The following is a 27,626-nucleotide window of genomic DNA, read 5'->3' on the forward strand; positions in this document are numbered from 1 at the left end:
AGCCTTCTAGGATAGAAAATGATTCCTAATGATATTCTGCTATACTCATAGATTGGTGCCTAGCCCAGTTATTATCAGAGAGGCTTCACCCAGCAACTGATGGAAACGGAAACCCACAGACAGACATTAGGCAGAGCCTGGGGAATCCTGCAGAAGATGGGGAGGATTGCAGGAGCCAGAGCGGGTCAAAGACACTACAAGAAGACCCACAGAATCAACCAACCGGGGTTCACAGGGGTTTACAGAGACTCAACTGGCAACTAGGGAGCCTGCTTGGGACTGACTAGGCCCTCTGCATGTATGATACAGTTGTCTTCCTATGGGACTCCTAACAGTGGGAGCAGCAAAGAGTCTCTGACTCTGCCTACTTTTGGGACCCTTTTCCTCATACTAGGTTGCCTTGTCCAGCCTTGATATGAGGGGAAGTGCCTAGTCTTACTGCAACTTGATATCCCATATTTAGTTGATATTCATGAGAGGCTTGCCCTTTACTGAAGGAGTGGATGTGCGGAGGGGAGGTGGTGGGGAGGGGCTGGGAAGAGAGGAGGGAGGAGAAACTGGTAGGGGGAAAAAAAGAAAGGAAACAAATATATTTATATATATATAAAAAGAAAAATGCCTTCATAATAGCTATCTGCAGGCCATTTTCTTAATTAGTGATTGATGGAGGAGGGCCCAGTCCATTGTGGATGGTGTTATCCCTTGACTGGCGGTCTTGGGTCAAAAGCAGAATGGACAAGCCAGGGAGCAAGCCAGGGAGCAACATCTCTCCATGGCCTCTGCATGAGCTCCTGGCTCCAGTGATGAACAGTGATGTGTAAGTGTAAGCTGGATTAACCCTTTCCTCCCCAAGCTGCTTTGGTCGTGGTGTTTCATCACAGCAATAGTGACCCTAACTAGGACGGCAGCAACTCCTGTCCTGTTTGGGTTCCTGTCCTGACTTCCTTCAACGATGGCCTCTGACACTAAGCCCTTTCTTCCCCATTGTTGCTTTTGGTCATGGTGTTTCATCACAGCAATGGAGACCCAAACTGAGTTAAGCAGTAAATGCCTCTTGAGACAAAACTCCTGGTCAAGAGAATAGACCTCTTCTCCTCCTCCTCTTCCTCCTCTTCTTTTTTAAAGACTTATTTACTTATTATATGTAAGTACACTGTAGTTGTCTTCAGACACCCCAGAAGAGAGCATCAGATCTCATTACAGATGGTTGTGAGCCACCATGTGGTTGCTGGGATTTGAACTCAGGATCTTCGGAAGAGCAGTCAGTGCTCTTCCGAACTGCTGAGCCATCTCTCCAGCACCACTGCTGAGCCATCTCTCCAGCTTCTTCTTCTTCTTCTTCTTCTTCTTCTTCTTCTTCTTCTTCTTCTTCTTCTTCTTCTTCTTCTTCTTCTTCTTCTTCTTCTTCTTCTTCTTCTTCTTCTTCCTCCTCCTCCTCCTCCTCCTCCTCCTTCTTCTTCTTCCTTCTTCCTTCTTCTTCTTCTTCTTCTTCTTCTTCTTCTTCTTCTTCTTCTTCTTCTTCTTCTTCTTCTTCTTCTTCTTCTTCTTCTCCCTCTTCCTCCCCCCCCTCCTCCTTCTTTTGTTTTTTTGAGGCAGGGTTTCTCTGTGTAACCCTGGCTGACCTGGAACTCAGAAATCCTCCTGCCTCTGCCTCCCAGGTGCTGGGATCAAAGGTGTGCGCCACCACTGCCCGGCAACCTTCCCCTTTCTATCTAGGGTGAAAATCTCACATTGCACTCAGGCCAGGTCAATCAAATGGTTAAGGGACTTTCTCTAGGAAGGTGGGCTTACCTTGGGCCATGCTTAATCCATAGCTTATTATAACAATGGTTTACTGCTATTAGAAGCTTCAAATGGTCAGTTTATGCTGGCTAAGCTGGGGAAGGAGTATAACAGAGGGGGGGTGATAAGACACACTTCCCCCCTTCTATTAAAAGCAGTTAGCCCAGCAAGAGCTCATGTTTTCTGATTTTCTCCTTGTCCCCTTGCACCAAGCTGATGTGGCTAATCACATCAGCTTGTGAAGTGGCTGCCACCAATGGTATGAAATACAGTCAATATCTATGTCAGGGATAAAAGAGAGAAGCTATCTTGGCTAAATCGTTTGAGTCTTATTGCATGCTTTTTATGAAAAGAACTGTCTTGTTTTGTTAGTGTGTCATTTGCGTGTCAGGGATTATTCTTTGTTTCTAGCATATATGTAAGACGATCTCAGGAGGATTCCCATCTCAAAAGCTGGTCAGGAGGATTCAACTAGGTAACACCAGTGACATTCCTTCTAAGCTTGTACCCTGTCCCAGATCCTTGTCCGAAAGAAAGCACTGCTGGGAAGAAGGGGCAGAGATTTGGGCAGTACTTGACTTCACCCCAACTGAAGAGTTAAAGGGATCATATTTTCAGGCAGAAGAGTAATGAACACACAGAATGAAGACAGGTCTGACCGCAACCTAAACGGAAGGACAATTCCCCCACGCCCCTCACCGGAAGAGAAGCATGAGCGCTTGGAAGAAGGTCCGGAAGTTATTGTGCTCTGTGATTTGGAATTCATCCTCGTCGCTGTCCTCGTCCTCCCCGTCAATGCCGATGTTGCCAAACACCTGCGGAGTTGGAGGGTGACCATGAGGGCAGCCACAGCCACCCTGGCTCCCTTTGACGCAGGCTCCCTCCCGCAGCCCTGGTACCCACGGGTGCGGGATCACCTGCATCCCGATGATGGCGTAGATGAAGAAGAGCATGGCGATCAGCAGACAGACATAAGGTAGGGCCTGGAGGGAAGGAAGGCAGTGAGGAAGGGAGCCACGAGGCTTGCCCAGAGCCGTCTGAACTGGGTCAGGTGATCACGTGCCCCAGGCTACAGGGCTTCGGGACAGGGCCTTCAGAGCTCTGTAGACGCTGGGTGTAGACATCAGACGATCACAGAAGCACTTTCAGTGTGGTTTCCCCATTTTACCCGGAGCTAGGAGGTCTGTTCTGGCCCGGGCCCGCAGCAGTAGCGGCGGCTGTGTCTCACCTTGAAGGACTGCACGAAAGTCCAGAGGAGAATGCGGATGGTGTAACCCTGGCGGAGGAGTTTGATGAGTCTGGCAGCACGGAAGAGGCGGAGAAAGCTCAGGTTGATGAAGTTATTCTGAGGAGATGAGGAAGAAAGGTGACATTCCACCCACCCAGAGGAGCTTAGAGTAGTCAACACTCACAGAGGCCCCTACATGAAGCCAACCAATAGGAAAAAAGCAAGCCACACCCCAAATGAGGAGGGAGAGGAGAGAAAGCACTGTTAATGCAATGGAGCAGAGGGGAACTTAAATAATAAATAAATAAATAAATAAATAAATAAATAAATAAATAAATAAAAAAGGAGTGGGGGAGAGGAGGGGGGTTAGGGGAAGGAAGAGATATCAACTCAAAAGCTTAAGCCCACCCAGTCAGGCCCACTCACAAGTGGGGAAAAGGTGTGGGGAGGGGGAGGAAAAGAAAGGAACAGGGTCCAGGAGGAAATAACAAAAGAGCACAGAAAAGAAAATACATCCGAATCATCCAATCAGGAAAAAAATCGAGATGGTTTTTATTTCTCCCAACAACCAAATGCACTGAGACGATAGGACACAAGCGGGTCAAGTTGCAGAACCCAGCACAAGAGTACAAAGCACAGACACGGGCGGGGTGGGGGAAGGGCGCCAGCACACGCAGGCCTAGGGGGCAAGTGCGGTTCCGAGGGCATGTTACGCTCGGGGCCAGAAATGCATCTGTCCTGGGACTCACCGGGCACCCTGCCCTGCCCTGCCCTGCCGAGCTGCCCACCCGCTCCTGCCCGCCCTGACCTCACCCCACGGCCCAGAGGAGCAGCGGCTGGAGCCAATGGGGAGAAGCGGAAGGGCATCTTTTCTTACCCCCTTGGCGAGCGGGAATGGGGAGGACGGGAGGGAGCTGGGGCTGTTCGGCTGCAGGGTGAGTCCTCGCTGCCCGCTGAGTCGGAGAAGATGCATTAGGGGCCCTTTTCCCCCCTCTCAGGGATGGCTTCTCAGCTTCTGGGGCTGGGTGGTGTCTCGGGACCAGGCCTGCGGGAAGCAGGAAGGTCTCAGCTCCCAGGGCGAGTGAGCTCTCATCAGCCCAGGGCCTACCAAGGGGCCGCTGCTGCGGGTGGGGAGATGAGGCTATTCTTGGCCCCTGGACTTCCCTAGGTGGGCCCTGCCTGTCCTCCAAACCCAGGTCTAGTCACTGCCTCTGGCCTCCCTTCCAGGCTGTTAGTGAAGAGAGACAGTGGCTGGAAACTGTGGGCAAGGCCCAGGACTCTCCAGAGGGGCATCAGCGGAGGTTGGTGAAGGGTGGCAAATGATCCAATATAGCCAATGAAAGTAATTTGTTGGACCTAAGTGATTTTGTTTTTAAATACAGAGTTGCTAATTTTAAATTTAGATGTTGCCCACCAATGTTTTTTTTTTTTTTTTAAATTTCCTTTTTCTTTTTTTTTTGCTCCCCCAGGCCTCTCATAGCTGTCCCCTGGAGTCTGGCTATATGCTCTCCAGTTTCCCAGGCTCTCTGGTGATTGGCCCAGAGAGCATTTTGAGTTTTCTGCCTGGGGACCACATGGTTATGACCAGCAGGCAGGAGGCAGGAGGGAATGGGGTCTCTGGCTAGAAGGGAGCTTTCTGGTGCCCCAGTCTTAAGATCTGTAGGGGTCCTGGAGACACATCATAGGGCAAGACTGAATGAGGCCTAATGACTGGAGGTGCATGGATAAGCGGCCCTGACAAGAACATTCTTCGGAATTTCAAGTGTCCCTATTTGCATAATGAATTATTTATTTATTGCAACGGGGTCATGCTATGGTCCAGTCTGGTCTTGAATTTGAGGTCCTCCTGCCTCAGACTTCCAAGTGCTGGGATGAATGGGGGTCATCACTATGCTTTGTCTTTGGCTATATTTAGCCTCCTTCCCAGAGGCTTCCTTTTACTGGGTCTTTGCCTTGAGCTAGCTAGCTCTGGCTTGGAAGCAAAGAGGCAGTGACTGGATATTGAAGAATTTCGGAGGCTGGTAAGAGGCCTCTGGGGCAAAAGACTAGGCCCTTGGGCTTCTGGGATGGGGAATAGCCTTGGGCTCCTACATCAGGACACTCTTAGGCCCAACTCTTGTAAGCCTGTTCCAAAATTCTCACATAAGCCTGCAAACCTAGCTAAGAGTCACCCACCGTGCCCCGCTGACCTGATGCCTGGTCCTGCCTGGCCACCAAGCTTTCCTGGGGATGGGACCACTAACCAAGAAGTATTCCCGACCCTCTCCCTCAACCCCCCGGAGAACAAGCCATCCCTTCCATGGGGTGGATCATAACATGTGGGCTCGGCCAGACATGCAGAGGCAGGGGTTCTTGGGAGCAGTGTGGGGCCGAGGGCAAACTGGCGCATGCAGAAGCAGGGATCTAGCAGCTGCTGAGCATGCGCACACATGAGGGAGGAGGGGCAGGGACCGGAGAAGTCAGGGGTCTCAGGCCTATTTGCTCTTCCAGCTCTTCCTGAGTCTGCATGGAGTCCTGCTAGCACACACAACTCCCAAGAGGCATCCTCTTTCTACTCAGACCCTACCCTGTGCTCCAGGGCTAAGCTGAGCAGCAGTGGAAGATGCAGGCTCAGGTGTGTGGGATCTTGGTCCTTGCACTCTCCCCAGTGACATGCTCAGGGGCAGGTGTCCTTTGGGTTTGCAGGTTTGCAGAAGACATGGGCACCATTCACCTCAGATTCCAAGTCTTTGCTACCTACCGATCTGCTTCCCTGCCAGCCCTTCTGTCAAGCCCCAGGCCCCTAACTGGAGCTCTGCTGGAGTATCTAAAGGGTGGCTCAGATTCAAACTGGCTAGGGGTGTTCTCCCCATACTCCCTGACCTCCTCCCACTCCTAATTTCCATCTCTAGCTATCCAGAGACACCCAGTCCTACCCTTCCCCAGGCCCTGAAGAAGGCCCCTCTAGCATCCTCTGCTCCCCTCCCCACATCACCTCCCATAAGGGCTTCCTGCACCTGCTTCCAGCAATCTTGTCTAATCAGTCCCAGAAGTGCACCTGGTTCAAATCCTCTCAGGTCTTCTTCCTACTCATGATGAAGCCCAGTTGCCCAGCTCCCCTGCACCCCACACCTACTGTACCCAAGTTCCCTTCACTTGCAGACCTTGACCTCTGCATCCTCTTTCTGGCCACAGGCTGGGAGCCTGGAGTGCCTTGCTAACGTTGGCTGTTCTTCCAGCAGTGCACTTAAAGTTGCAAGTGGAACTGGGGTCCAAAGACTGACTCCCCCTACTAACGGGCGCCAAGCAGGGAAGCAATGGGGGCTACTATTTGCCCCTTTATCAGTAGCACCTTACAGGGACCCATTGATGTCAGGTGGATGAATGCATGTTTACTGAGGGCCTTCAGAGTATCTCCAGGGAGGGGGGGCAGAAGGGCAGAGATGGGGGCGGGGTCACAGCAATTGAAGGTTGTGAAGGGGGGCAAGAAATGCAGTGGGCATAGGTTTGGTACACAAAAGAGCTCTCAAATGCGTGCGCGCATATAATGTGTGTGTGTGTGTGTGTGTGTGTGTGTGTGTACACATGTACTTGTGAGATCTGGAGGTTAATATTGGATGTCTTTGCTTGTTCATTCTTTATTTGGGTCACGGTTACTGTAGTTCTGGCTGGACTGGATCTTATTACATAGACCTGGCTGGGCTCAAACTGCAATCTGCTAGTCTTAACCTCCTGAATGCTGAGATCACAGCTCTATGACACCGCCATGTCAGTTCTAGGGTGGATCAGGGCATATGGGATGTGAGTGAGATGGGGAATTGGGTCCATCCTGGGGTCCTAGTGGAGGGAAAATTGGGTCCATCCTGGGGTCCTAGTCGGGGGAGAGCATTCCTTTCTTGCAAAGGACACAGACCCATTGGAGCAGAAGCTCCAATCCGGAATCTAATAAAACCAACCGGAGGGAGGCCTAGGAAAGGGGAGGGAGAGAGGGTGGGAGACAGACAGAGGTGGGGTGGCTGGGGAACGCGGTGCGCAGGCATCCACAGGAAAGCTGGTGGGCATGCAGTGCAGTCACAGTTAATGTAAGGCATTTACACTTCAGAAAGAAGTAACACCAACCGGATTCTAGATGCGGATGTTGAAGATGGAGGGGGAGCGGGCGGGCGGGGGCAGTTGGGGAGGCGATTCAGCGTTTTTTAATTTAATTTTTTTAGGTGGATTTGTAACCAGTGCCAAAAAACCAATGGGTTTCGGTTCCCGGGCGGGGAGTGGGGTGGCGGTGGCGGTGGCGGTGGCGGTGGGTTGGGAGGTAAGTCATTGGTGTATGGACACACAGACCACGTCATGGGTGAACAAATGGATTTCATAGTGCATTTTGATTGGATGAGTTTTTCAGACGGCGTTGCGCCAATATACAGTTTAAACAGCAGGCATGGAAAGAGACAAGACAAGAAACACAGTCATTATCCATCGCGCATGGGCAAACCCGCCCCCGGCCACTTCTGGGCATGTTGTTAAAGCCCAGGGTTAAGCTAGCATCTCAGCCCCTCAAGTCTCAGGGAGCTAACTGCCCTCCTGCTCTCCCAACTCAGCTTGGCTCTAGCCTCAAGGATGGGGGCCTTACCTGGGTCCCAGACAGGAGCTACCAGCACCTGGTGCAGGGTGAGGACAGGTCATAGGTACCCCCTCCCCAATCCTTCCCTCAAAGTGGCAGTGTCTTAGGGCAGTCTGACATCAAGGTACACTCATGGGACAATAACAATAGAAATAACAATAACCACTGGGAACTGATTTTGTGGTAGGTTCTGTGCCAAGCACTTCAGGAGGGTGGCTTTTGTGTGCGTACTACTATGGCTAGGTGCAGAGTCTCCCACAAGCAAAACCAGAGCTCTACCACTGAGCCACACCCCCAGGTCCTCACAGTGGGGTGGGGAAGGTTTAAGGTGTGTGTTCCACCACACACCCATGTCCCTAAGCCCTCACTGTAGGGTTGTAGGCAGGGCTCTGCCACTGAATTGCCCTCCCAGCTCATTTCCTTTAATTTTAAGATTACATTTTATTTATTTATTTATTTAGTGTGCCTGTGTAGGTCCCAGGGAATGAACTCAGGTCATGTGGTCATTTGAATGAGCATGGCCCCCATAGGCCGTATGTTTGACTACTTTGTCTCCAATTGGTGCAACTGCTTGGGAAGGTCAGGAGGAGCGGCCTCACTGGAGGTGTGTCCCTGGGAGAGCTTTGAGGTTCCAAAATTCCATGTCATTTCCAGGTAGCTCCTTCTCGCTCCCTTCCCCTGTTCCCTGACATGATGGTCACAGACTCTATTCCCTTCTGGAACCACGAGCCTTCAGTTAAATGCTTTCTTTTGTTAAGTTGTCTTGGTCATGGCGTCTCTTCACAATAATAGAAAGGTAGCCTAAGACAGGTAGCCAGGCTCGGGAGCAGGCACCTTAGCCTACAGAGTCATCTTAATGGACCCCCCTACCTGTTACTCTCTACCTACCGTCCTATCTAAAGCGAGAGCCCTCTGGGTCAGGTACTCTCGTGCTTGCTGCTTTGTCTGGCTCTTTTCGCTCTGTCTCTACACCCATGTGTGCCCGATCAAAGTCTGGATGAGTGTGAGTCAGGTAATGGAATTGATGAAGTTGGTGGCAGGCATCATCCCTGCTACAAAAGGGGTGATATGACCAGAGCAACTGGGTGGCTGGGAGGGCTGTTTGGCTTCGGTAATGGTCCTGATGTCTCCGAATTGGCCTCTAGGTGCCGCTATCTTACAGGCTATAAGCGGTGGGATCTAGACCTAAGGATGTCTTACCAGCAACTGGGAGGGTTTTTTTGTTTGGTTTGTTTTTGTTTTTTGAGACAGGGTTTCTCTGTGTAGCCCTGACTGTCCTGGAACAACTCTGTAGACTAGGCTGGCCTCGAAATCAGAAATCCACCTGCCTCTGCCTCCCAAGTGCTGGCATTAAAGGCATGTGCCACCACTGTCCGGGGCAACCTGGAGTTTTAACCAACTCCACCTGCCCTACTGGGAAGCAGGCAGCTCCTCCCAAACTGAACCCAAATGGACATTGTCTTAAGGCTGTCCTGACCCTCCCATCTGAAGGTCCCAACAGTGCCAGCCTTCAAGGAGGATTGGGAAAATGGTCAAGTCTGTTCTGGGGTTTCCAGAGCCTTATGTGAGTGCTTGCCTCCTGGTGTTGGGTGTCAGTTTCCTGCTATGTGGAGTGAGTCCCATGCAGGATGTATTTTCTTCCCCCATTTCTCTTGGGTCAGCCAGGGTCTCTGGTGGGAGAGGACGGGTAGACAGGGCCTCTCCCCAGGGCTCTCTGCTGGCTGCTACTCTGACCTTTGTCCAGCTCTTTCCTCCCGGATATCCTTGAGCCCTCACCCTCTTGGACAATCCAGTCTAACCCTTTGAGAAAATTCTCCTGTGCTCTGATCAAGTTCCTCAGTGGGAGACAGCTCAACTGAGGTGCTTGGCACACATTCTCTGTGGGTGTTTTGTTGATGTTTTGTTTTTTGTCTTTGTTTTATTTTGTTTTGGGGGTAGGAGACCAACCCAGGGCCAAACACAAGCCAAGCCAGGACTCTGCCACTAGGCCACAACCCCAGTCCAGTTATTATTATTTCCATTGTCATTGGGGGTGGGGTGGGGACAATGCACACCATCACTGATGCTGGGCATTGATGAGTAGCTTTTTGCCTCTGGTCCCCTGGGAGGATCTCCTATGGTCTCCTTAGTCTCCTGAGGGTTCCCAAGTCAGGGGTCACTGGCTCATGGCCAAGGACAAGGTTTGGGAGGGGATTCTGGGGACTCCTAGATTTACCTAAAAAGGGATAATTACAATGTGGTCTGAAAGCTCAGGTACTCCCCTCTCCCCACTTTCCTTATTTGCATTGCCTGGGGCTGGTGGAGGGCTGCTTGTTCCAGAGACTAGCCTAAGGTCTTGAAAGTGCTATCCCCACGATGGCCAGCAGGGGGCAGTGGACCACAACCCGTGGTCCGGTTGGATCAGGAATTCAGCTCTATTTGTCTTTAAAGGCATGAGTTCTCAATGTAGTGAACTGGTAACACTATTCACAATTCACCAGCCACCAGGCAGAGAGGCACACTGCTCTGCCTTGGCCCTATGTCCCAGCTTTGGACATACCTCTCTCCCTCTTCACTGAAACCTTAAAAACTGTCTTTGTACCCCCAAATTACCACCCAGAAAAACTCCACCCTCACTCCTGTCTCAGGCTGTGCCTCTGATGTTCTCCCTCTATGCTACCAGCTGGCCACTGTGCCTGCCAGCAACTGTTGCCTCCCACTAGTGCAGCCCCAAGTCACCCAGAGAGAAGCTGGCAGGAGACTTACCCCAAACTCGGTGACGAGGATGTCTGTGATGCTGCCCAGAACAGTCACAAAGTCGAAGATGTTCCAGGCATCGCGGAAATAATTCTAGAATAGGGACCCACAAGACAAAGATGCCAACAGAGGGCTCTATACCCTCATCTCGCAAGGCCAGAAAGGGGCGTATTAGAACACGGCAACTGTGTGGGTCAGGTTTCCTCTCAAACCCTCATCTTTGATGGCTTGCCCCAGAGGAGACTCAGGGACCTGCCCCTGCTCTGCTGGGCCCATCTTTTGAGCATTCCTCAAAGTTCCTCAAGCCCCCAGGCCATCCCTAAAGTTCCTCATGCGCCCAGGATATCACCAAATTCCTCACAGAAGAGGCTGGGGGCGATGACTGAGGGACACTGTAATGTTGGTTTGCAATGGTTTGTCTGCATGTCTGTGTGAGGGTGTCAGATGCCCTGGAGCTGGAGTTACATCCGGTTGTGAGCCACCCTGTGGATGCTGGGAATTGAACCTGGATCCTCTGGAAGAACAGCCAGTGCTCTCTTAGCTGCTGAGCCATCTCTCCAGCTCAACATTGTAATGTGAGCAGGCCCTCCTGCTATGGACAGCAGCAAACCGCAGCAAAGGTGCAGGTAGAGTCAGTATTTGAAACCAGGCTCAGGGGAGCCCAGAGTCTGCTTGTAAGATCCCCCTATGTTTAAGGCCACTGTCTAAGCTGGCAGCCTCTGAGTTCAGATCTCATGTCTACTATCAGAGCTGTGTGGTTGTGGGTAAAGGACTTAACCTCTCTGTGCCTCTATTTCCTGGTATTGGTGAGAAGGGCAAGAGAGGACATTGCACCAGGGGCTTCAAGGCTGCTGAAGGGGCTGTAAGCAAAGCTACTGCTGCTGGCCAACGGGAGGCCCTCTAAACACACACACACACACGCACACGCCACACATACACACCCCCACACACACCACACTCACACCACACACATTCTACCCCCCCAGAGGCTCTCTCCCACTCTGTCGCATATACATGTCCACATGGGGTTGAAGGCTAGAGGTCAACTTCAGGGGTCATTCCTCATGAGACAACCATCTTGTTTTTTTGAGACAGGGTCACCCACTCACTTGGCCCTCCCTGATACAGTTAGGCCCCCACGCAGGGTCCTCCTGACTCTGCCTCCCTGGTAGAATTACAGATGTGTACCACCATGCTTGGCTTTTATGTGATTTTTAAAAATTGAATCCTGTGTATATGTGCGTGTCTGACCCCCTGCAGCTGGAGTTACAGGCAGTTGTGAGTGGCTTGATGTGGGTACTGGAGACCAAGCTCAGGTTCCCATTTGTGTACAGCAAACACTTTCTAAACTGAGCCATGTTCTGGGCCCTGACCTTATAGGAACTCGACGTTCCAAGTGGTGGCTGGGTCCCCAAGTAAGTAGGAGAAAAAACACCTCCCTGGGGACTGAGACAAAAGCCTGTTGATAAAGCCACAGCTCAGGGGATGCTTGTTACTGCTGTCTCTCCTGACTGACACACGCCCCAAGCCCTGAACTGGCTCAACAGAGTATTATTAGGCTGCACTCTATTAGGCTGCACTCTTATCCCTTGTTCTTCGTCAACAGTCATAGCCTCAAATCTCGAGGGCCTCTCTATACAGAAGTGAGCAGTGCTTCCTCTGACCTCCAGGCAGCCCGTCTGTCTGTCTTACAGGGAAGGCCCCAGAGCTGGGAGCTCCTGGGTCATCAGATAATGACGATGTGCAGCGTGAGTCTGAGGAGTCTGACGGTCAGTAGGTGCTCAACAGGTGAGTGCTGGTGAGCCCTGCCTGGAGGGAATTCGGGACCCTCTGGCACTTCTGGTATCTGGACCCACCCTTCCCAGCATTGTCACCACAGGCTTTCTTTACTTCCCCTGGGCTCAGGGACTGGCAGCAGTTCTTGATTGAGAGCTGTGGGATGCCCAATACTCCACCTTCCTCCCCGGGGATCACTACTCTCTGCTGCCACCTTGAGGCCTCCGGTGGAAATGCAGCCGCTGGTGGCATTGCTAAGGTATTCTCCATGGTACCAGTGGTGTCCCTTCCCTGATGAGTCTCCCCTCCCGTCCCTTTGGGAGTCACCTTCCTGGTAGATTCCTTGCATTCAGCCCTCATCTCAGACCCTGCTTCTGAGGAATCCCCAATGGAGACACCATCTAGACTCTTTCTGTCATCTGAATGTCACCTGGGGAACTTTATACTCTCTGTAAAGGTACATGAAGTGTTAGCCTCACACGGTGGAAGACTGGCTGAGAAGACGGTGTCTTTTCCTAGTTCTGGAAGCCAGAGTTCCATCTCTGCTTTCTCAAAAGTACCAATGAGTGCAAAGATACCAAGGCATCTGGTATCCACTCAGAGGGGTTAGGCTGCCTTTCCCTGTACCCAGCCATTTGGGCTATCTGTCCTCTTTTGCTCTGTCTACTCTCTTGGCCCAGGATGCCCCTCTTGGTCAGCAGCGTCTTTTGCTCTCCCTCCCTGTCTCTCCTCACTTGGTCCGGCTCCCTTCTCTCTGGACTCCCCCAGGCGTCTCTGCCCCCGGCTATGCTCTGACTTTTAGTTACACGAAACTTTCTCCTCCGCCATATCTAGGAGAAGTCATGTCCTTTCCTTTTCTATTTCTTTTCTGTTTTTCATTCAGGGGGTGGGGCTTAGGTTGTGTACGGAAGTCCCTCCCTTTCGCTCCCCCCATCACTGCTGCTGGGGTTTTGTTTGTTTTCTTTTAGAGACAGTGGTTCCCTATGTAGCTTTGGCTGCTTGGCTGGTCTGGAGCTCAATATACAGACCAGGCTGGTCTCACACTCACAGAGATTCACCTCCTCTGCCTCCAGAGTGCTGGGATTAAAGGTGAGCACAGCCACGCCATCACACCGCTGTGCATAATAGTATTTTTTAGAGGGACAGGGTCTCATAGAGCCTAGGCTGGCCTTGAACTCCTCCTGATTCTACTGCCTCAGCCTCTCAAGACTTAAATTTCCAGTGTGCATCTCAAAGCTTGGCTAACCATCAGCATTCTGAAACAATCATTAACACAAGCTAAATTTCAAGGTACCTGTGAGACTTCTAAAATCCTATAAAATAGCTAATTTCTTCTTTCTTTTCCTCTCTTTCTTCCTCTTTCTTTTTCTCTTCCATCTTCCTTCCCTCCTTCTTTCCTCCCTCCCTCCTCCCTTCCTCTCCCTCCTTCCTTCCTTCTTCTCTTCCCTCCCTTCCTCCCTCTCTTCCCCCTTCCTCCCCCTTCCTTCCTTTTTCTCTCCCTTCCCTCCATTCCCTCCATCTCTCCCTCCCTCCTTTCTTCCTTCCTTCGGTGTTGTCTTGCTATCTAGCCTTGGCTGGCCCGAAGCTCACTATGTGAACCAAGCTGGTCCTCCCACTTCAGCCTTCATGGTGTTTAGGGCTGCATGCTACCAAGCCTGGTTTGAAAACACCTAATATTTCTGTGTCAAATGGATGGGATCAAAAATATGTCATGAGTTTGGAAGAGGCTGTACCAGAGACCTATAGGACAGAGGCTAGCTAGGTAGCATGTATCACTGGGAGGAGGTAGGTTGTCATGGGAGGGAGACAGGCCACTAGGGCAAGGTTTTACCTTGCTCTTGGCTTCCCAAACGCCACGAAGTGGGTGTCCTGCTTTGTAACATTCTTCCCCATGGCCTGTGGCCTCCCTACAGGCCAAAGGCTGAAGTGATATGGGGTGAAACCTTTGAAACTTTGAACCGCAGATTAACCTTCTCAGCTTAAGTTGGATATCCTAGGTCTTTTGTCACAGCAATGGGAACCTGAGTAACTCATCAAGATGGAAGAAAGCGCTTCCAGTCAGTTCAGTCAGTAGCTGGTGGGAAATATGGGCGTGACATTTCCCTTCCAACCTCATGGCTCCTCACCCCACCCACTGATTCCTTTCAGGATCTGGGTGCCTCAGACTACATCACCAGCCTAGACAAATTTAAATTAGTAGACCATGATACACTTTTGAAAGAAAAAGAAATGGATTTGGGTAAAAGAGATAATTTCAGAATACGTGTCATAGGCGTGCCTGACCGTATAAGCCTCTCATCCCAGCACTTGGGAGGCAACCCACAGAGACTGCAAGTTCAAAGTCAGCACTAGGCAGAATACAGTCAAGGCAAGTCTAGCCTGCCTTCTTCTTTTCACATGTGTGTGTGTGTGTGCATATTCATGAGTATAGATATGTATATATTCTTTGTGTGTGTGTGTGTGGGTCAGAGGACAAATTCAAGAGTCATGTTCAGGAATGCTGTCTGTCACCTTTGAGATGAGGTCCCTCCCACTGGTCTCCTTGTCAGTCCAGGGAGCCACAGGGGCCTCCTTCCTCCCCTTCCCCAGTGCTAGGACCACAGTGCATGCCAGGATACCCAGCCTCTTATGAAGGATCTGGGGACTGAGTCCCCATGCTGCTGACTGAGCTGTTGCTCATCTTTTTGACTGGGTAACTTAGTGAAGCCCTGTCTTAAAATGAAAAGGAGGGGATAGAGATGGCTCAGCAGTTATCACTGGCTGCTTTTATAGGACCCGGGTTCAATTCCCAGTAATTTCATGGAAGCTCAATTCTACTCTCCGGGGATTTGATGACCTCTTCTGGCCTCCAAGGGCACCAAGCACACAGGTGGAACACAGACATACACGCAGGCAAAACACCAATACACGTAAATAAAATTCACTAAAGACCAGGATGAAAAGTAAGAAGACGGTGGTTTGAGTGCAGTGGTACAGGCCAGACTGACGGACCTCCAATCTTGGGGATTCCACTTGGGTGTCCTGAGATCTCCTTGGCTGTCGTCACAACTGTCTTCTCTCTTTCCTTCCTCCTTCCACCTCCCTTCCTTCCTTTCTGTCTTTTCTTCTGACAAGCATTACTCTGCCCTAGGCTGGCCTTGAATTCCCAAGCCTCCTGCCTCAGCCTCCCAAACGCTGGAGAGACAGGCCTGGCCGCTGTGAATACTGGGGACTTGTCCTCTGTGGTCGTGATTTCCTGACATCAGTACCCGTGACCAGGTCATTTGGAGGACAGCTGAATCCACACACCACTCACCCAAGGGAAATCTAGATTGAGTCTCCCTGCTACTCCTAGGTCAGCCTGAGGCTGTGCAGGTTGGGTGTAGACTTTTGCTGGGGATGAGGTCTTGGGGCCCATAGCACACACCTCCCGCACCCTGGGCCCTGTGTACTCCCTCCATCCCCTACCCTCAGGCCCCACGTACCAGAATCCCAAAAGCCATGACTTTGAGCACACATTCGAGAGAGAAGAGGGAGGTGAAGACAATGTTGAACACGCGAAGGGCGTTTTCATAGGCCACCGAGGCTCCGTAGAACTAGAGGGATGAGGACAGGCAGAGAAGTCAGTGGCTCGGCTGAGAGCCAGGCTGCAGGTCTGACCTCAGAGCCCAGAGAGGGTGACAGCAGCAAAGGCCTGGGCCATGAGACAGCATCTCCCTGTAACACTGGCTGGCCTCAGAATGACAGCAATCCTCCCAGCTCAGCCTTCCCAAGTGCTGCCATTGCACAAAACGCCATAAGCCACAGCTCATGCCTTTATTTGCAGCAATCTTTATCCCCCGATATGCTGAGCAATTAATTAATTTACCATAAAGCATCTTCACGATAATGCAGCCAAGCTTTCTTGTCAATTAAAAGAGTTTGTGTATATATATTTACTTTTGTGTGTGTGCCTATGGGCATACATGTTTATGTGTATGTGTTATGGGTGTATCTGTATCATGTGTGTAAATGCCTGTGGAGGCCAGAAAACTTACAGGTCCTCTAGCGTGGAGATACAGGCAGTCACAAGCTCCCTGACATAGTACCGGGAACTAAACTCAGGCCCTCTGGAAGACAGGTTTCTTAACCACTGAGCCATCTCCTGCACCCTCCTCATTTTTATTTATTGTTTGATGCTAGTAATGGAGCCTAGGGCCTAATGGATGCCAAACAAGTGCTCTACCACAGAGCCACATCCTTCCTCAGGCTTTAGTTTTTAGATTTTAGTTGCATATTATTTAGCTGTTACGTGTGTATGAACACATGCATCTACGTGGGGGTCAGAGGACAGCTTGCAGGAGTTGGTTCTCTCCTTCCAACATGTGGGACCCAGGAATTGAACTCAGGTCACCAGGCTTGGTGCATGTAGCTTTATTACTGAGCCATCTTGCCAGCTCTTTACATTATTTTTATTTTTGAGACAGGGTTTTACTACAGTGTCAAGGCTGATGGTGTACTTGTGACTCTCCAAGTCGCTGGGATGATGGCTGTGTGCGCCCATGCTGGCTGAGCCTCCTGATTGGCACCCTTACTGTTTTTGGTAATCTCCAGGGCACTGTCAAATAACCCACAGGCATTTTTAAAAAGAGAGGAAGGCCTGGGAGTGGTATAGTGATGACCTCATAGAGGGCTGGGGGTGTATCTCAGAAGTGGGGCTCTTGCCTAGTATCCCCAGTGGCTGGGGACATGGCTTAGAGGTAGCGTCCCTGCTTAGGACCCCCATGTAGGGCTAGGACCCTTGAAGCTCTGGAAGTCCCCCTCTGATCTGTTCTCATGTTCCACCCAGCACGCCTTCAAGGAGGGTGTCTCCTCCTCTCCTTGAGGCTTTGGCTGAGCTCAAAAAGCCAGGCATCTGACTCTCAAGGAGTGCAGACTGGTGGGACTGTGAAGTGTGCAACCACTTGAGATGGGGGCATGTGGGGCGATCTCAGAGAACTGCAGAGCTCAGCCCCAGGCTGAGTTTAAGTAGCTGGGAGGAAGGAAGGAGCTGGCATGGCAGGCAGAAGGTGGAACAGTGAAGGCTCAGTGGCAGAGTGTGGTCTGGCTGGGATGCTGTGCATGGGTCTTACATTGGGAGGGAGGTGGGGCTCACCTTCATCATTAGCACGATGGTGTTGAGAGCGATCATGGCCATGATGGTGTACTCAAAGGGTGGGGACACGACGAACTGCCACATTCGATACTGGAAGCTCTGCTTGTTCTGGGGCATGTGCCTGGTCAGCGGCTTGGCACTGATGGCAAAGTCGATGCAGGCCCTCTGTGGAAGATGTCAGGGCATGAGAGGGGTCCACAGCAGGGAGAGAGGCCAGCCATTCATAGCCTCCCTCCTGGTGCAGTTGTCCAGATCCTTTGTGCTGGGCCCAGCTGGGATCCCTGCAGTCCTTGAGGGCCCCTCATAAAACCTGACAGTTCTATGTCTATTCCAACTCGGGAAGTCACCACACCTGCCCTGCTTCTCTTGGAATCTCCCTTGCAAGAAGTTATCTGCAGTATCAGCTTGCAGATGTGGAAAACCAGTTCCGAGAGGCTGGGCTTGAGGCACAGCTGAGGAAACCAGACTGTGAAATACAGCAGTGCTCTTCAGGCCCCATAGCTCCCTCTTTACCTTCTCTCTCCTTCCCTCCCTCCTTCCCCCCACTACCCCCATATCCCATATCCCCCCGCCCTCAGGATTTTATGTAGTCCAGCCTGGTTCCAAGCTGCCTATGTGATTATGATGAATTCCTATGGTGCTTGGGACAGGAGCCCAGGGCTTTCAGGACTCCCAGCAAGGAGTTGACTGCAGAGCAGCTGCCTCTCCTTTTGAGACAGGATCTCCCTCTGTAGCCCATGCTGGCTTCAAAACAGTGATCACCTTGTTCCACCTTCTGGGTATTTGCCACTGTGGCCAGACAAACTATTCTTTCTCTTTGAGTCCCTTGCTTCTCCTGGCCCGTGAGGGAGGCTCTGGGACCCGGGAGCTGCTGGCATCAGTCAGTCCAGGTGCTATGGAGGCAGAACTGAGCTACAGATCTACAAAGGCTACAGGGCCTGAAGTCATAAGGGACTGGCTTACAGAGAGCCATGAGGGTCTGGGCAGTGGTGGAGCACGCCTTTAATCCCACACTTGGGAGGCAGAGGCAGGCAGATTTGTGAGTTCGAGGCCAGCCTGGTCTACAGAGTGAGTTCCAGGACAGCCAGGGCTATGAGGGATTTGGTTATAACCAGTTGAGGTCTCCATGGATATCAGGACTGGAAAACGATCCAGAAGGAAAAGGTGTTACCGAGGGAACTGGGCATGTGACAGCCTTTGTTGAGTAGGCCACATAGGGCTGTGTTCACAGTTCAGAGCTTTACTGATCTTTATGAGGTAGGAGAGGCTCTGGTATATATTTTAATGACTCACACTAGTATGTAAATCAGGTTTGCAAAGTGCTGCAAGCAGTTGAGACAAAAGAAAGGCAAAGCGGGCAAAAGGCTTGGCTGGCTCACTTGAAGGTAACTTTGGGAAGCACTGAGGTGAGTTCTGAAAGAAAACTAAGGAGGCCAAATTCAGTGCTTTGGAGAACTTGTAGGACTTTACACCCCGGGCAACAGTTCACTGAAGGGAGGATGAGGGAGTGACAGGCAGTGTGGGTGGAAGAGACTAGTCACGTCTTCAGGGTAGGCAGCTGTCCCCTCAGAGAAAGCTGTGCATACTTCTCTCATACCCTGCCCTCGAGGATAGACTCATTCAGCTTGGGGTTCCTTTAGTAGTCAGCGTGGCTGAAGGGGAAGTGATAGCCTTGGTGCCCCCTGCTGGAACCAAGGAGCTGGTCTGGCAGCAGGAGCAGCAGATGAGAGAGAGGGTTGTTTTTATACTCCTGAGTACTGGATTTAAAGGAATGCACCACCATTGCCAGGCAGACACTTCTTTTTTTCTTTTTGTACTGAGTGGTGGTGGTTATTGCAGAGATTCAAAGTGGTGGTGGTCAAATTTCAGAGAACAAGTGGCTGTTTGTGGCAAAGTGTTTCAATGTCCTAGCTATAAATGGAGGGAAATAGGCATCATTATCACCAGATCCAAGGCTCAGACAACACTGCTGAAGAGGAGGCAGAAAAAAAAGTAAGAGCCAGAGGAAGGTGTGTAGTTATATGTAGCTCTTTTCTATAAAAACTCCCTCCCTCCTTAAGCAAAGAGGAAAGCTCAGGAAACTCAGGAAACTCATATAGCTAAGGAAACTCAGGAAACTCACATGGCTCAGGAAGTTCAGGAAACTGACAAGACTCAGCTCAGGAAACTCACATGACTAAGGAAGCTCACAAAGTTATATTCAATAGGCTTCCCCACAATGTTATGTATGTAATAAAAACCTGCTGGGGAAGAGACTTTCCATGGAGTTCCTGCAAACTATGTAGGGAGTTCTAAGAATGGATACAGCTATCGTAACTCATCACCCATGTTTCTCTAAGTGATGGCAATAAACTCACTGGATCATACTAGACCTGGGTGGAACTGTCTCTTGTTTTGTCTTTGATGCACTGGGGTCAACAGATATCTGTTTATATGTCCTTAGAGAAAGTCATACAGTCCCTCTGAGAAGAACCAAGGGCTAGATCACGGGCATACTGTCCTTTGCTCTGAAGTATCTTGGAAGAAGATTGTGTGCTAGCTTGGCCAATAAGAATAAAGAAAGCATGGACGGGACCACTGAACTGGACATGAAGCATGATCAAGAAATCAGCCCCTCTGTGGATACATGGGGATGCTTGTTATTGCAGCACAACATGCTTCAGACTGACTGATACATCCTCCTGATATCTGATGTGTGCATTTTTCTTTCTCCCTGGAAATCCAAAGGAGAGCTATCCTGCAGACTGTACCCTCTCAGAAACATTTACTGTTGTTCTGTTCTCAATTTTTTTCCACAAGTTGGTTTTGTTAGGTCTCAAACCTGAGACAAACGGCTATCTGAGGTGTCCATTAACATACCAAAGTAGACATGACTTTGAGGTTCTCCCAGCATCCCTCAGTCCCTACCTATTACAAGGTATGGCTGGCTTTCTGTAAACTTTGGCTTACCCTAAACTTTTTCAGCCCAAAGGCTGGGCTGCCCTTCCCCCAGCTGCCTTTCCCTATATAATCCAGCCATTTTGGTAACCCTGTCTTTTGGGCTACCTTTTACCCTCTTGGCCAGTTTCTTGGCCCAGGCTTGGCAGCTCCTCTCCCTTCCCCCTCCTCCCCCATCTCCTCACATAGGGTCATGTTTACTCTGGACTCTCCCAGATGTCCCTTCTCTGGCCTATGCTCTCCTTTTACCTACAATAAACCTCTTCTTTCTTCATACCTAGAGGCAGTCATGTATCTCTTTTTATTTTTTTTTTCATCCAAGTTTCTTGCAGTACGTGTGTGTGTGTGTGTGTGTGTGTGTGTGAGAGAGAGAGAGAGAGAGAGAGAGAGAGAGAGAGAGAGAGAGAGAGAGAGAGAGAATGTGGGTTTTGTACCAGTTTTTAAACAGGGAACACAACTAGGCAGTGGTACCTCATTTTTCTCCAGGCTGTACTCTTCCATCATCTTGTCTCCCTGCTCCTGAAAGGTGATGATGATCAAGGCCACGAAGATATTGACAAAGAAGAAGGGAAACACTACAAAGTACACCACGTAGAAGATGGACATCTCCATGCGGTACCCGGGGCTGGGGCCCTGGTTCTCAAAAGTAGCATCCACTGAGTGCTTGAGGACCCTGTGAAGTGTGGGAAGGAGACAGGAGCGATAGAGAGGATGGGGAGGGCAGAGGCACAGGAGCCGGGGGGAACAAGAGATGGAGAAGAAATAAACTCAGTCAGTGACTCTGACAAGCATGGGGTTGACCGTGTGCCTGAGAATGCTCAACTTTTCACATCTTTTCCCAATAGCCTTTGGGGAGGTCATTTCTGGCTCCACTTTGCACAGAAGGAAACTGACATTCAGCCGTTTGGAGAGACTCAGAAAGAAGTGTTCATGTTGGTATCTAAAGCTAGGTTTGTGGTGACAGATGAGGTAGGGCTTTTTGGAAGCAGGCACCAGTCCATGTGGGGTATTTAATCAGACATGGTATAGATGGGAAGAAGCTTCAGGAGCAGTGTGCACGAAGTGTGGTCAGAGCAGCTCTGTATGGGCTCAGAATGCACACTGCTCAAACGTTCTCTTGGTGAAGCTCAGTGCCTTGAACATGTGAGGCCCTGGGTTCCCAGTGCTACAGAATAAAAGTTTTGTGTCTGGTGAATGCAGTGTTCATGGCTGCCTTTTGCTCTGTAAATAGCCTCTAATCAAAGAAACAGTTTGGTGTTTAAGCAGTGCCTTGGTATAGCAGATGTGATAAATGTGTTTGTTCATCATGGAGAGCATGTACCTTGTTTGGACAAATCATTTGTGTGGCTCTGAGTTTCTTTTTATATTCAATTATGTGAATATTTTCAGTTATGGTGCATCTGAGAGCAGGTTACCACAGAGGCCAGTAAAGGAGGTTGAATCTGCTGAAGCTGGAGCTACAGGTGGCTGTGAGTGACCAGACTTGGGTACTGGGAACTGTTTAGGTCTTCTCTTAGAACAGCAAGTAAGTGAGCGAGCCCCGACATTTACATTCATTTATTTCTGTGTGCATGCCTGCTGTGTGTGTGTGTGTGTGTGTGTGTGTGTGTGTGGGTCAGAGGACAACTTTTGAGAGTTGGTTCTTTCCTTCTGTGTGTGCCTCTTTGCCTGCTGAGCTCGCTATCTCACTGACTTTGCCTTAATTTTGAAAATAGAGGTCTCTCACTGAACCTGAGCTGGACAGCCCTGGAGCTCCTGGAATCTCCCTGTTTCTGCCCAGTAGTGTTGGGGTTAGAGAAGTATGCCTCATGTCTGGTTGCTATGTGGGTGTTAGAATTCAAACTCAGGTATGTTAGGAACTGACCCATCCCTCCAGCCCCAAGACTATTTTTAAAATTTTATTTAATTAAAAAAAGATTTATTTATTTATTTATTTATTATATGTAAGTACACTGTAGCTGTCTTCAGACACTCCAGAAGAGGGTGTCAGATCTTGTTAGGATGGTTGTGAGCCACCATGTGGTTGCTGGGATGTGAACTCAGGACCTTTGGAAGAGCCGTCAGTGCTCTTAACCGCTAAGCCATCTCTCCAGTCCCTATTTATTTAATTAAAAAAAAAGATTTATTTATTTTATGTATATGAGTACATTGTTGCTGTCTTCAGACACACCAGAAGAGGACATCAAGTCCCATTACAGATGGTTGTGAGCCACCATGTGGCTGGTGGGAATTGAACTCAGGACCTCCGGAAGAACAGTCAATGCTCTTCACTGCTGAGCCATCTCTCTAGCCCTTTAACCTTATTTTATTTTAAATTATGTGTATGTGCGAGTATATGCACACACGTGCAGTTCCCTCAGAGTTTAGAGGCTCGGATCCCTAGGAGTCCGTGCAGGTGTTTGCAAGCCTGACCTGAGGGTGGGAAAGCCAACCGGTGTCTTCTGAGTATGCATAGTCCTGTCAGAGCCACCCTTCAGACCCGTTTTGTTTTGAGTCTCACTGTTCAGCCCTGGATGGCCTGGAGCTTGTTGTGGCCTCAAGCTCACAGAGACACCCCCCCTGCCTCTGCCTCTGGGGATTCTGGGGTTAAAGGCGTGGTCACCACATCCAGAAAGGCCGCCGCTTGCTTGCTTTCAAGTCTTTGTTCACATTTGTGCTGCTGGGGGTGGGGTGGGGGGACCTGAGCTTCCCAACAGCTAGGCTGTAGGTCAGCTTAAGAGTGCCACCCATGCCCCACGGGGCCACCTCTAAACTGTGAGAGCACATCATGGTTACAACCTTGGGCACAGGCCACGCTTTGACACCCCTGTTCTCCCCCATTCCCGCTCCCCTGCTCCCTGGGTCCCTGACCCTTGCTACTCACTGTGGCCAGCCCTCTCCCGTGGACACTGTGAAAAGCGTGAGCAGAGCCCAGAGCACGTTGTCGTAGTGGAACTCGTACTTCTTCCACTCGCGGTCTCGGGCCTTCACTTCGTTCTTCTCGTACAGGAGGTACTTGCCTCTGTCACAGAGAGCTGGTTAGTCAGCAGGGCGCCACCCTCCCTAAGGCCATGTGTGCTGCCTGGAGGTGGGCGCACGGCAGGGTCTCTGTGGGATCCGAGACCCTGGCTTGAGTGTGGGTATGGGGACACAGACAGGACGGAGAGGCAAACATGGGGACACCCTATTTCAGGGTCCTTACACCTCCTTTCAGAACAGGAAATAGTGAGTTCAAATACCACCCAAGACTCTAGGATCCTTTTGGTATGGCAGGGTCTCCTTAAGTAGCCCAGGCTGATGGAGAAGCTCTGGCCTCCTGAAGTAGCCCAGGCTGATGGAGAAACTCTGGCTCTTCCTGCCTCAGTGTCCCAAGCAGTAGGTGACAGGCCTGTGCCACTGTGTCCAGGGAGCATCTGAACAGGGCAGCTTGGATACAACCCAAGGAGGGACTATGGTTCTGTGGTCAGTACCCCCTTGATGAAGCCACTGGGAGATTAGAACGGCTTAACCAGGTATGAAGGGGCACACCCAGATTCTCAAACTTTCTCATTTGCTCTTCTTTTATGACACAGGGCTTCTCTGGGAGGCAGGCTGGGCTGGGGCTCCCCATTTTAACATCTTAAGCCTTCTGGCCTCACATCACCCAGTCTTAGATGTCTCCCTTGTTACTGTTTTCCATGCCGGGGAGGGGAGTGGGCCTGTGCCTTGCTGCCGTGCACACCGCGCACACCCACTCGCTGGCACAGCTTTTTATTTCATTTTACCTTTTTTTGTTTTGTGACAAGTGCTCACTCCTTAACCCAGCTTGGTCTCAAAACTCAGGGTGATCCTCCTGCCTCAGCCTTCTGAGTGCTGAGGTTCCTAGGTATACCCCACCTGACTCTAAAAATCCAAGCTGACCCGGAGTTACCGCTCTGCCTCAGTGTGTGACTGTGGGCCCTGGATCCCACCTCCCCTGTCGCGTGTCCCACCCACCGACAGTCTCTCTCGAACTCCTTGGACTCGTCCGTGCAGTGGAAGAACTTGCCCTTGAAGAGCTGCACGGCCACCACAGCGAAGATGAACATGAACAGCATGTACACAATGAGGATGTTGAAGACGTTCTTGAGCGAGTTCACTACGCAGTCAAACACGGCCTGCGGCAGGAGGAGGGGTGTGAGGCGGGGAGGGCGTGGTGGTGGAGTTGGGTGAGCTGAAAACATTGGTATGGAACCCAGTGCTCCTGGTACTCTAGGCAAGAGTTCTGCCAACTGAGACACATCCCAGCCCTCTGCTTTTTTAGAATAGCCCTGTTGGCCTAGAACTAGGCTCCGCCTTTCTCCGCCCTGACCTATCAAAAGGAATCCTGACCTGGGGCAGGTTCTGCCAGGCAATCCCCTTTGCTGCCACCTTCTGGACAAGCACAGCAACTACACCCACATATAATAAAGTCTATGAGGCAGCCAGCATCTCTTTCAACGTAGTATTGAGACGGGGTCCCCAAAGGACCCAGGCTGACCTGACCTGGGGTTGTCTTTCCCCAGCCCCTGAGTGCTGGGTCCCAGGGGCACACCACTGTTTCTCAATGTTGTGTACGGAGCACTGTACAACTTTTTTTGTCTGTGGGTGGCCAGCTCCAGGACCCTCTCTCCAGACCCCAGTCTCACCTTCAGCTTCGGCAGCCGCTTGATGGTTTTTAGAGGCCGTAGCACCCGGAGGACTCGGAGAGACTTAATGGTGTTAATGTCCTTTCCTTTGCTATTGCCACTGTTGGGGGATGTTAGGGTCGGGGAAGGGGAGAGACAAAGCATAGGTCAGCCTGGGAAGGAGGGGCCCACAACCCCACATGGTCCCCCTTGGCTGGACCCAGGTCTGGGCTGATGGATGGTCTAGTTTTGCCCTGGAAACCTGATCACTTTGAGGGATCCTGTTCTCATAGTTTGTTGAAGACCCTGCCTCTGCACTGAGGATTTTTGTTTTTAATTAGTTCTTTTGAGACAATGTCTTACAATCTTCCTATGAAGGTATGGCTGGCTCTTCCTTCATCTTCCTCTTCAGTTCTGGGATTGAAGGTGTGCAGCACTGTGTGCAACTGTCTGCACCAATGCTTCCACTGCTCTTTGTAGCAAATCAAAAGCCCGGGAGGTTGGCGAACTGTGAGATGAGACCCACCCTCCTTCTGAAAGCTTCAGAATGCTCCCCAATCCCATGTTCCCTAGGCTGAAGGACAGAAGTAAGCAGGGGCCAGTCCTTTCAAATACCAACATGATCTCAGGCACGGCTGCTGCTCCAGTCTCCAAGGTCCCTACCTACCTTGGTGGTAAAAAGTAGGACCTGTGGACTTAACCATGAAGACTCAAAGACACAGAGCTCTTAGCTACCTAGGCCATCAAGAGCTTGAAGATAATGGCTCCCACCCCCACCCAGGGCCCAAACACAAATCCCAGAGTCATGTTTGTCTGCTGGCTTCATGCTCAAGCCCCGGAGGGTGCTGTCTCAAGTGCCCCCCCGTTCACTGGGACCTTTTTACTCAGACTTCGCACATCTACTTTATCTTTTCGAACAAACTGGTCACCACTCCTTCCTTCTACTGAGGATCCTTCCTGAATCTCAGCTCAAGAGCAAGGCAGACCTTTGCTTGGCTGAGGTCACCTTCAACCTAGCCTATCCCACTGAGGGCTGCACCACCAACAATCCCTGTTTTTTTAATTTTATTATTAGTGTGTGTTTGCTTTTTTATTGATTTTTTTCTCCTCTTTTTGCTTTTGGAGACAGTCTGGCCTGGCTGGCTAACCCTGAAACACACTATGTAGACCAGGTTAGCCTTGCATCCAGAGATCTTTTGCTTTTTCTTCTCCCGAGTGCAGGGTTAAAAGGTGCACACCACCATGCCCACTCAAAAATCTCTTTTGTGTCTTTCTCTGTGTAGCTCTGGCTATCTTGGAGAACACTCTATAGATCAGGCTGGTCTCAGAGATCTGCCTGCCTCTGCCTCCTTAGTACTGGGTTAAAGGTGTGCACCACCATTGCCGGGCTAGCTAGAAAACCTTTATTAATTTTGTGAGCATGTGTGTGTCACAGCATGCATGTCAGAGGACAACATTTGGGAATCTGTTTGGTTTCACCACATGGATCCCTGGAGTTGAACTCAGGTTGTCAGGCTTGGTAGCAAGAGCCTTCGCCAACTTAGCCATCTCTCCTTAAGACAATGTTTCACCATGTAGTCCATGTTGGCTTTGAGGTCCTCTGACCTCATGCTCCTGAGTGCTGGAATGGTGGGTGTGCCCACTGTCTGGCTTTGCACAGCACTGCAACATCCACTTAGCTGCTCTCCTCCCTTTCTTGGTGCCTCCCTAGAAAGTTATGGGCTCTGTCAGCTTGGTACTATTCCAGAGAGATCAGATGTCAGGCCTAGACAGAAACCCCTCAGAGGCCCAACTTGTGATGAATTCTTTGGTGTGTTCTCTTTAATTTTGGCTCTTGTCCCAGCTACTGAATCATAGCTGGTGTGAGGTCTCAGGACATGCAAATGGACCAAGGCTGCAGTCCAAGGGACAAATGTGTCCCTATTGGTTACTGCCCAATCCAGATCTTCCCGGCACCAGGGCTTCTGGTGGAGAGCACTATTTCCTGGCATGGTGAAACAAGCTGGCTGGGGCTGTGTGCGGTTGCTGTGCTTCCAGCTGTATTGGTGAGTGTGTTTGTGTGTGTGTTTGTGTGTGTGTGTACTCTCACAGCATGTGCATGTGTCTGTGAAGATGTATGCAGGTACCTGTGCATGTATGTGGAGGCCACAAGTCAACCTGAGGTGGCACTCATCTTATCTGTTGAGGCAGCATCTCACTGGCCTATGGCTTCACCCAGTAAGACAGGCTGACCAGTGGTCCCAAGGACCAGCCTCTCCATCCCCAGTGGTGGAATTCTATGTGTATGCCGCCACATCAGACTTTTTATTTATTTTTTGTTGTTTTTTTGTTTTTTGAGACAGGATTTCTCTGTGTAGCCCTGGCTGTCCTGGAACTCACTCTGTAGACCAGGCTGGCCTGGAACTCAGAGATTCGCCTGCCTCTGCCTCCCGAGTGCTGGGATTAAAGGCGTGCGCCATCACGACCGGTTTACATCAGACTTTAAATGGGCTCTAGAGACTGAACTCAGGTCCTTACGTTCATATGTCAATTTATCAACTAAGGAGTCTTTTTTGTTTGGAGAAAGGGTCTCTTTGTGTAGCATGGCTGGGTCTAGAACTATGTGCACCAGGCTGACCTCAAACTGAGAAATCCACTTGCCTCTGCCTCCTGGGTTCTGGCTGGGATTAAAGATGTGCGCCACAACACCCAGCTCTGATGTTTCTGCTTATATCCTTTGTTTACTGATCATTAGACCAGTTTTTCTTATTTCTAAGTGCTTGTTATATATTAAGGAAGAACACCAACTTCTATTTACATCTATATCTCTTTACTGTTTTGGAGGCAGGGACACAGTGTGTAAATCACTGAGTTGTG

The 27,626-nt window shown here is 50.5% G+C and overlaps 1 protein-coding gene across 7 annotated transcripts in view; it reads right to left on the reverse strand.

Moving 5' to 3' along the window:
- Cacna1a (calcium voltage-gated channel subunit alpha1 A) overlaps window positions 1-27,626 on the reverse strand; it is a 293,683-nt gene that overhangs the window by 33,583 nt on the left and 232,474 nt on the right. For all 7 annotated transcript variants that reach the window (XM_085843752.1, XM_085843751.1, XM_029480505.2 and 4 more), the window contains 10 exons: window positions 24,792-24,891; window positions 24,121-24,281; window positions 23,030-23,167; window positions 20,638-20,839; window positions 17,230-17,394; window positions 15,581-15,691; window positions 10,350-10,433; window positions 3,011-3,127; window positions 2,700-2,765; window positions 2,482-2,597 (listed from right to left, as the gene is read on the reverse strand). In XM_085843752.1, coding sequence (XP_085699878.1) covers window positions 2,482-2,597; window positions 2,700-2,765; window positions 3,011-3,127; window positions 10,350-10,433; window positions 15,581-15,691; window positions 17,230-17,394; window positions 20,638-20,839; window positions 23,030-23,167; window positions 24,121-24,281; window positions 24,792-24,891 — 1,260 coding nt within the window. The remainder of the gene's footprint in view (window positions 1-2,481; window positions 2,598-2,699; window positions 2,766-3,010; window positions 3,128-10,349; window positions 10,434-15,580; window positions 15,692-17,229; window positions 17,395-20,637; window positions 20,840-23,029; window positions 23,168-24,120; window positions 24,282-24,791; window positions 24,892-27,626) is intronic.

This window comes from Mus caroli, unplaced genomic scaffold, assembly GCF_978045245.1.
Source record: "Mus caroli unplaced genomic scaffold, Mus_caroli_1 scaffold_10, whole genome shotgun sequence".
Lineage (NCBI taxonomy): Eukaryota > Metazoa > Chordata > Mammalia > Rodentia > Muridae > Mus > Mus caroli.